This window comes from Cebus imitator, unplaced genomic scaffold (genome assembly GCF_001604975.1).
Source record: "Cebus imitator isolate Cc_AM_T3 unplaced genomic scaffold, Cebus_imitator-1.0 Scaffold117, whole genome shotgun sequence".
Taxonomy (NCBI): domain Eukaryota; kingdom Metazoa; phylum Chordata; class Mammalia; order Primates; family Cebidae; genus Cebus; species Cebus imitator.
Window position 1 is genome coordinate 8991946 of NW_016107432.1, and position 10002 is coordinate 9001947.

The window sequence follows — 10002 nt, forward strand, 5'->3', positions numbered from 1 at the left end:
CAGATGGGCATGCAGGAAGCTCAAGGTCACAAGGGATGTGAGGAGAAGACACAAACCACCCAGAGTCCTCTGTGACAGGACGCAGAGGGACACCCCCATCAGTCTGCACTGCCAACCACGAGCACCACGCAGACTGACACAGTCTCTCCTGCCAACATGCTCCCCAGCTCTGCTGGCGGTGAAGCGTTCCGGTGCAAAGCCGACCTTGGAACCTCTCAAGGCCCCAAGGCGACGTGGTACCCGGCGAGGGGCGAGGCTGGACCACCCAAACCTGAACTGACATCACAGGCAAACCACAGGTATGGAGACCTCTCCAGTGTCAGCAGCCAGCCATCCCCGGAGCCACAAAGCACAAAGGGCTGGAGCAGGCTCTGAGGGGACCTTCCTGTCACCTGCAGAATGACGGCCCCTCATGACAGTCTCCAGACCAGAAGGAGAACTGCAGGCAGCGGCCCCAGCAGCCCCGACCCGCTGCTCTGCAGGCGTCAGTGGGGAAGTGCAATTTCAGAAATGTTTAGGTTTGGTTAATTTGGGAAACATCTCAGCCAGTGTTTATTCTCAGCATAAATACACCTCCAATTAATTAAGCGAATGCTTTCCTTGTTGACAAGAACCTCTTTGGAAGCCCAAGTCGCTGGCTGCCGCTGGGGGAGTCCTCCTGTCGTCCCCGTGCGGTGGAGAACCTTCTCCCAGTCAGCAGTTACCTAGCAACCAGCCTAGCAACCTCACAGCCAACAGATGAATCCCCGAGTGACAGTCAGAAAGCTGCATCCAAAAAGACACTCCTCCATTTCAAAGATGCCATCCAAAGGCCTTAATGATGGGTGCTCCTGAGCTACACAAGTTAGAGACAGAGCGGACATAGGATTTACCCGTCACTTCAACATCTGAAAGGTGAGATGCGATTCACGCATGGAGATGAAAGAAATAAGATGACGGCTGGCCTGGGAGCTGCACAGAAGCTGCCCAGTCACCAGTAGACGAGGAAGACGCTCCGTCCCAACGACAGCTTCGACTGGGCGCTGGCAGGAGGCACACAAGCCAGGAAGGGCAGATCTCCATCCAGGACCCCCCATCATGCCTGCATCTCCAGCATAGCCTGTGCCCCACATGCTCCCCAGTTTCAGAAGGAGAGACCCCCAGCCCTCAACCAGCTATAGCTTCACGCAACAGCAGCACGCCTCACTGTGTGCACATGTTCAGGGATGCCAGAACTCTAACTGGCAATAAAAAGCTGGAGAACATTCCAGAAAGGCGGACACCCTTAGCATTCCCCGAAGGCACCAGCTCCCCTCATCCTTCCCTGCTAATGTGCTAGAACTCACCCCCATCCAGAAAGGTTCCAAAACTCAGGCTACGTTAGGATCATCTGGAAGGCGTTTGTTAAAACACCTGTCCCGGGGTTCAGGGTAGCTGTGTTAAAATCAAACTTCAAGTGATACTGACTCAGGTGGCTCCAGAGACACCTGGGGCAATGGCACTTTGGAGGTTGCCTGTCATCCACCCCACGGCAAGCGGGCAGGGAACTAGGTAAATCTTCTTCCCAGCTGAGAAGGGCCTCGGAGCAGGCACACAAAACAGATCTCTTAGAATGCAAGGTGTTCAGCTGCAAAAACCCAGCCTACGGGCTTCCTGGGTGAGCCAGTGGCATGAGGTATGCCCCAGCAACAGGCTTCTAGAGCCAGCTGCCCAGCTCCTAGTCTGCCCCTGCCACTCACTGACAGTGTGGCCTTGAGCAGGTCACCTGTGTGACTTGGTGAGAACTGGCAGGCATCACCTGTTACACGCAAGCATGGCCCTGGGACAGGGCTCCATCCGATGAGCTGCCACGGAACTTACTCAACAAGCAGGGTCCCATGGGCAGACCCAGGAAATGTCGCCAAGTCCCCCATTCACGGGAGGCCAGCAGCACGATTAGTCATCCATTTACTTATCAAGCTGTTACTGTGCATGCAGGAAGCGCCAGAGAGGCGATGATATCAAGGAGCTCTTACCGTGGCTGGCACGGAGCAGCTGATGAGTAAGTTCTGTCTGCACAAAGAGTCCCTTAGCCTCTATTTTTGGCTGATATTCTTGGCCCAGGGGGTCTCCATGGCCTGGTTTCCCTCCTCGGGTCACCAGTTCAAGTAGAGGGGCCTATGCTTGGAAGGGCCACACCAACGGACCTTGCCGGGACACGCAGTCACAGGCCTCACACCCAAAGGGAAGGCAGCCCAACCCAGACCCTCGAAAGAGGGCACCTCAGGGAAGGGGGCCTGGAAGCCAGGACTTAGAAAGAAACAAGAAAAAGAACTTGTCCATGAGGAGACTTTTGGGGTACCTGAGCCTGCCATGTCTCTGACCGCCTCGGGAATGGGGAAGGAGGGCACCACATGTGGCTCAAGACAACAGACCAAGGGTTTTGAATCAACAAAGGAAAAGGATTTGTAGAAGCGGAATGGCCTAACAGCGATGGCACCTGGAGTGAGCACTCCCTCACAAACCCACTTCTCCAAGAAACCAAGGACCTCTTGTGCCACAGCCGAGCGCAGGCTACCACGGCTTTCTGCCTCAGTTTCCCCTCGATGTAAAATGGAGCTATGATGGCACCTACCTCCTGAGGTGTTTGTGAAGATTAAATGAGATAACATGAATACAGGAGCATGAAGCAGGGTCTGGCTCACAGAGTACTCGGCGACTGTCAGATGCTGTTGCTGCCTCGCTACCGAGGGCACTGGAAATGAGTGTGAGGTTCGTCACACCTGAGGGACCCAGGAGGCTTCCTGGCAGAGGTGTGATCTGCCCTTGCCCTGGGAGGACAGCCGCCTGCGCTCTTCTGAGCCTTCAGGTTCTGGGCAACAGGGGCCCGGTAACCAGAGTCCCAGCCACCGCTGCTGAGGGCCCTGATGGCAAATATGCGTCACCCATTCTTTAGGCAAGAGACCTGGGGACCTGCCTCAGGTGGTCATGTGGGAAAAGTACGAATGAAGGACACCAGAGGTTGGGGACAGAGCCTGGCACACCACAGACACTCAACAGATGAAGGAATCGCTGTTCAAGTGCCGCATGGCACCCACTCTGTGGTAACCTAAAACGCCAGGATTGGGAAAGCAAAGGGCAAGCCGGGCCTGAGAAACCCAGACACACTCAGACATCAGACAGCATTTGGCCATCAGGACAGGGGACACCGTGACCTTGAAATCGAGGCCACTCCTGCCTCCACGGGGGGCAGCAGCCAATCCCAGGGTGCGGATGGGGCAGGACAGGTAAGTGGCAGCAGATAAGGCACACGCTAATCCCACTGGCCAGCGCAGAAGACAGGTGTTAACCTCAGGTCAGTACATCTTGGTCCTGGCCATGAACCTCAAACGCATATGAACTGCCAGGCCAGGAGCCACCGTAAGAGCCTCTCAGCATACATGACATCCTTACATACCAGCAGGGGCAGACACAGACTGCCCTGTGCCTCAACTTCCCCATCTGTAACACCGGTAATACGAATAGTACCTACCGTTACGAGGATTCAATGAGCTGACACAAGTAATAGCCCTCAGCAATACTCCTGGGGCCTCTGTGTGGCGGCGGGAAGGAGGAGGACTGGAAGTCAGATTGCACCCTGGCCTCCCCAGTCACTCCGTGGCTTCAACTTTATCTATTAACCAAGGATGGCCCACAGCCCTGCCTTCTGTGATCCACAAGGTTGTCACAGAGATCAAACATGACGCCATACACACAGGTGCTCCGGAAACTGCGGGGGGGTGGGGGTGGGAGTCCCTGTGTCCCCTGCATAAGCAAACCACTCACACTGCCAAGTGGAGGGTGACCAGAGAGCCAGACAGGGCCACTCTTCAAGGTCTGGGACCCACCGATATCTCTCAATTCACCCCCTGGAATCTGGATGAGGCCACTGTTTTACCCTTGTCCTCATGTCTCCCAAACAAGGAGTTTCCTGATCAATACCCCAACTTGTTCTTCAACCAACGCCACCTCTGAAGAGAGCCAGGCTGGCAAGAAGGCTCCTCCCACCCACTCCAGCAGCACCCCTTCATCCCGTCAGGAGAGGGGAAGGACAGAGGATACACACAGCCCGGAGCCAGGCCCCCTGCAGATCGGATCCTGGCTCTGCTGTGGAGAGCTGCGACCATTCTCTGCCTCAACCTCTCTGCCTGTAAAATGGCTTATACCTGGGTGCGGTATACCCTCCTGGATGCCAGCAATCCTCCTGGCACCTCCTGGCCAGGAGCTCACTAGGTAAAGGGCCAGGAGCCCTGTCCGGCATGTCATCAGTGCTGTGAGTTATCTTTTTGTGACTGTCTGCTTCCTTCCTGGAACTGTTAAGTAAATATTTTAATGCTTGGCAAGTGATTTTTCATATGTGTATAACCTTTGTCTAAAAGAAAGTTCGTGGGTGGGTTTTCCCTGTTATGAAAATAAGTAATATGTGATCATTTGGAAGAGGAAAAGAAAAAAGAAATTGTCAAAAACCACAAGGACATCTTGGCAGGCAGCCAGAAGCTGCTGGGTGTGCACAGCTGGGATCAGCCCAGTGAGACGGTGTCAGAGCCTGGCCCTCCCTGTAGGTCATCTCTGCCACTCAGCAGACCCCTTCTGGGGACAAAAGCAGCATGCCACCCGCCACAGGGCCACTCACCTTAAACCTCTCGGTGACACCCTCTGTGATGCTGACGGTGAACTCAGCAATCTGGGGAGGACGTGCTTTCCCTTTCTTGCGGTCAGGTTCATACTCGGTCTTAGTTTTCACGACCACCTTATCCAGGAAACAGAGAAACAAAAGTCAGATGCATTCAGACATATCTGCCCAAAGAGGGTGGGTCTGGGAACTCCCACGTTCAAAGTCACCATTTTGCCAGGAAGCAATTCACAAGAAGAATGAGAACAGCCACTATTTTTTGGAAATCTCCTCTGTGCCAGGACTTTCAGAGAACTGACCCATTAATCATCCTGCTAGCCATCCCAGGAGGGAAATATTATAACCGAGGGGCACAGAAGTTAAGCTCATTGGCCAAGGTCACGAGGCTCATAGGCGGCAGGGCGGGGATGCAGCCTGGCATCTGACTCCTAGCCCAGTGCTCCTTCCACCCACCAGAGCCAAAGCCTGGCTTGGCCCAGGGAGTTGGGAGGCTGCATCTGCTTTTTCACTAGCCTTGCTGTGCCACCATGGGCACAGAAGAGGAGGTCTGAGGGCACTGTCCGCATCCCTCCAGGACTGGCTGGAGAAGCTGGCCGCCAGCCTGCCAGGAAACAGATCCGGGGTCTTTGTCTCCACCCGACATCCTCCTCTCCCCCTGCCCCTGCCACAGCCCCCAAAGGGTCTCCCTGCTCATTCCCCTCCACCCCTTACTGTGAAGCAGAAGGATGTTTTTCCAACCTGGAAACCAGCCCTTGCATCTGCCCTACACCCCAGCAGCTTCAGATGGACCCAGGAAGCCTCCCGCCCTGGGACGCTCACAGCCCTGGCCTCACCGGCACTCCCTTCATCACTCCCCACACCCGTTGCCAGGGACTGTTTACTTCTCTGTCCCACTGGACTGGCAGGTGTTCAAGAGCAGCATCAAGGGGTTACAGGTCTCTAATCCCCAAACCCCACTCCCCAAGCCAGGCTCCAGGAGAGGCTGTTGGACTGGAGACAGCCAGCCACCCCCATGTTCTTCCTCCCCCGAGGGATGAGCCCCTGCATTCGGCTGTCCGTCATCCTCTCTACACGATGGTGGCGCCCAGACCAGAACAAGGAGACCCCAGCAACTGGGGATGGTCAGCCCTGGGCGGGCAGCCAGAGGACCTCTCAGCCTGCGCTGTGACCCCCAGAGCAGAGGAAGAACAGCAGAGATCATTCCAGATGTCACTGAAAAATGATCCCAAGAGCCATAAACCTTGTAATACTTGGCCCCCACCTGCCAACTCCTTTTCCCACAGTGCTCCTGCAGTGGAGGGGGGGGGGCTTGGCATGGCATGGGTTGGCCTGGGCACTCACTCCTGTGAGGCACACATTTCTTGAGGCAGTGGTTGAGTGTCACCCTGCCATCCTCAAACCCCAACTGGACACAATTAGCCATGTGACCTTGAGCACACAGGCCTAGACTGGCCCATGAATGGGAACAAGCTACTGTTGAGGAGGAGGAAAACCCATGGACAACTCCGCCCCACGTGGGGACCCCATCAATATTCTGTCGACCTGGACTTTATCCGTACCTGCCACTAACAGGCTAGGTGACCTTGGGCAGTTCTCAAACCCTCCATCCCTGCACTTCCACATCGGCAAAATGGGGGTAACATTGGTAGTGCCCTCATGGCAGTGTCAACTCATTAGAGGAATTTAAACCTGCGAAACTGTCAGAATAGTTCCTGGTGCAGAATAAGCGTCCAGCAAATGTCAGGGGAGGCCAGCCCTGACTCTGCTGCCAGCACCGTGACTGCTGTCACCGCTGCACCTCCAGCACCTCAGCACTCCATAAACGTTCTCAGCACAGAGTCCCGTTTACAACCCAACTGTGTCACCACCCCCCGGAAGCCATGTCACCTGGAGCAGGTGACATCACCTCCCTGAACTCTGAGTGTTAGCAACACGTTGCTCTTGCATGAGAGACGTCTGGCTCCAAGCAGGGTGGAGTAAGAGGCACTGCCAGAAACTTCTGCATCCTGGAGGATTGTAACCTTCAGCCCAGTGACCTTGGGCATGTCCCATAAATGCTCTGAGACTCAGTTTCCTCCTTGTGACCTTAGAAACCTCCTGGAAAATGATCCCAAGAGCCGTAACCATTGTACCCACACTCGGTCCTGGCTGGAAGGGGGCAACCGGCAGGGATGCTCCCGAGAAGAGAATGGTCCTGGGAGGAGCACCCTGCTGACTGCCCCCCTCTGGACACTTGCAGGGAGGAGACTCATCACCATTCCAAGCTGTCCAGGCTACTCCTGGTCAACCTGATTAGCTGATGAGGATTTCATACCTGCCTGAAAGGAACAGACAGGACGAGAGAGGAGGCTGAGGCCCAGCAAGGGAAATCGCCTGATAGAGGTGCTGCCTCAGCACACGGAGTTCCTGGCACAGGTGCTACTGCTCCTCAGCAGAGCAGCTGGGGTACGTGGCAGAAGGGGCCGTGGGAGCCTGGGGGCCAGGCCCTGCTAACTGGACAAGTCTTGTTGCCTAGACAGGGAGGGGTGAAGCAGAAGCTGAGGCCTCAGGCCTGCGGGGCACAGGTGTGGCCAGCTGACCCCCTTTCTTGAACTGAAACGCCTGCTGCCAGCCCCTTCCCTGCTCCAGCATCCCTCTCCCCATAACATACACAATAGAACTAGGAGGACACCTTCACCGGGTTAGGACCCCCACCGGGACACCGCCACCCCACAACACCCACCCTGTCAGCAATCACTAACTTGCTGGAAGGAAGGCAGAACTCTGACTCAGAGCCCCTTCACCAGCGACTAAGTGAGAAAATAAATAGAAAATCAGTTCCGGGAATTATTAGTAGCTGGGGTGTTTTGTATGCAGCAGCAAGATGCTGTGTTTATGGTCTCAGATGTGAGTTTACAGCACAATCGCCTAGACATGCAAAGATCTATTTACATTTTCAAGTATTAACTCTTGGAAATATTATTCTTAGCAAGTAGAAATTACTTAATTGGATGTTATATTCAAAAAGAGGGGATTCTTTAAATTCAGCAGAAAACACTTTGGAGAAAGGTAGATGAATGGTTGTTCCTAGTGACACCAACACTGAGCGAGCCCAGGCACTTATTTGGAGATTTCACAAAAGGAACAAAGAGGAAGGAGGCCCTGTGTGAGCGCGCACACCCACCCACCTGCACCTAGCGCCAGGCTGGCAGGGGCAGGTAGAAAGGGCCAGAAGAATTCAGCGCTGGGGGTGGGGGGGCCATCTGACCAAGGAGAGCGCTCCCTCGTCTCGGTGGGGCAAGTCAGGCTGAAACTGCCCCACCCGTGAAGGCACCAGAGCAGCCTCGCCCGCCCCTAGGTTCCCCACCACCACCCCACCGCCCCCTTTCAGATCCCCTGGGACCACGGAGCAAGGGAGGAGCGGGCAGCTGCGGGGCCAAGATCCTCTCGGAGGAGATTCCCAGGAAAAACGCGAGGGCATCTGGCCGCACCGCGTTGCACTGTCAGGACGAGGCTATCATCTAAACCAAGGCCCCCAACATCCCCCGATCCAGAATCCCGCGCGGGTACATTGTCCTCGCTGCGCTCCCTCCTGCCTCCCGAGCCCGCCCCCACTTCGTGTACCCAGCGCACGCGGCGCGTTTCTTTTGTTGCGGCCGCCGTGAGATTTGGGGGTGCACACAGGGCAACGTGGAGGGGCGGGGGGTGGCTTACCTTATCCGGGGGCGGGAACTGCAGCTGATTGACATCGAGGGGCGTCATCAGGGGAATGGTGTCGAAGCCATCCTCCAGCAGCGGCTGCTTGGTGCCCTTCTCCGCAAAATTGTTCCCCAACTTCACCATCTTTCCGGGAGCTCCGAGGCTGCAGCCTGCGGAGGGAGGGCCGTGAGGAGTCACCGCGAGCAAGACCGGGGACAGGGGGAGGCGGGCACCCACACCCACTGTCGTCCCGGATCCGCGAGCTCGCCAGCCCCGCTTCCTCTCCGGGAGGGGTTGTGGGGACGCGGCGGTCACCGCCAGATGCGGGGGACGGGGGTAGCTGTGTATTTCTAGACCCTCATCTCGCAGGACCCAAGCGCCGGGCGCAAGGGCGCACCGCGGCCAGGGGAGGGGGCGCCGCCCCAGCCCAGCCCCTCCAGACCCGGTCCCGGGTCCTGGGGCCACAGAGCCCTGGCGACCCGCCGTCCACAGCCCCGTCCCGCGCACTCGGGGAGATAAGCATCCCCCGGGCCCCGCTCCCCGGCCCGCAAGGTCTGTCCTCGGCGAGACCGGGTGCGGCCGGCCGCACTCACCCACGCCCGGCTCCGGCAGGTCCGCTCCGCGCTCCGAGCTCCGCGTCGCCTGCTCCTGCTCGCAGCAATGGCGGAGGAGGCGCCGCGCGCGGGCCCGGGCAGCAGAGCGAGCGATTGGGCTCCGCGGCCGCTCCCTCCTCCTCGCGCCGCCGCCTCCCTTCCTGCCGCTCCCGGGGGCTGAGTGCGCGCGGGTGGGTGCGCGCGTGTGGCCGCGCCTCCGCCTTGACGCAGCGCCCGCCCCGCCGCACAAAGGAGTGCGGGGCTGGGCGGGAGTGTCCCCAGGGACCTCGCGCTCGCGCCGAGCCCGGGGAGGGGACGGGAAAAGGGGAGAGGACGCGCCCCGACGGGGGTCTCGGAGCGGCGGAAGGTGCCCGGGGCGGGAGGGCTGCGGGCTGCGCCACCCCCGGGCGGCGGCCTGGGCGCAAGGCGCTTAGAAAGGAAAAGGGAGAGGTGGAGAGCCCTAGGGACGGAGCGATCCCCAGAGGTGCGGGGAGGTGCAGAGAGGGTCCCCGCCCGCAGCGCGCCGCGCCCACCTGGGGACCCTGAGAACGCTCTAGGGTTTGAGGGTATGGGTCCTGAAGGCGCTGGGCGGTGGCGGGGACCTGAGCAGAGCGCGCCTTAGCGCTGGGTTGGGGAGGGGGCGACCAAAAGAGGGCGCGTCCGCGTATAAAGGGGGTGCGGACCGACAAGGAGAGGTTTTCAGTGGTGCGCGAGGCGGGAGCAGCGCTCTCCCAGGGTTAGGGTGCGGGTGCCCCAGGCAGGACTGCCCCAGGCAGTGGGAGGGAAGGTGTTCTGGGCCAAGAGCGCTCAGTGCGCCGCCCCGAGGGAGGCGAAAGGTTCCTCCTGTCTGGTCGGAAGAGAAAGCGGAGGTCCCCACTGCAGCCGCCACCCTAGCATTCTGGGCACAGAGGAGGGGCCGCTGGGACGATACGGAGAAGCAGAGAGAAGCGGGGTGGTTTTAGCCTGACCTGCGCCCCCAAACCCCGAGCACGGCCGCTGTTGCAGGTTTCCAGAGAGGGTCTTGTTTGCAGACCTCCAAACCGTTCGGCCCGCAGGACTCACAGATGAGAGACTATGGGGTGTAGGGGCGAGGCCGAAATG

The 10002-nt window shown here is 58.2% G+C and overlaps 1 protein-coding gene across 1 annotated transcript in view; it reads right to left on the reverse strand.

Annotated features, from left to right (window-relative positions):
- NSG1 (neuronal vesicle trafficking associated 1) overlaps positions 1-9795 on the reverse strand; it is a 32127-nt gene extending 22332 nt beyond the window's left edge. Inside the window, exons 1-3 of the mRNA XM_017539160.2 lie at positions 8902-9795; positions 8324-8478; positions 4631-4747 (exon numbers count right to left, since the gene is read on the reverse strand). Of these exons, the coding sequence (XP_017394649.1) occupies positions 4631-4747; positions 8324-8452 (246 nt within the window). The 5' untranslated portion in view covers positions 8453-8478; positions 8902-9795. The remainder of the gene's footprint in view (positions 1-4630; positions 4748-8323; positions 8479-8901) is intronic.
- Positions 9796-10002: the final 207 nt, after the last annotated feature.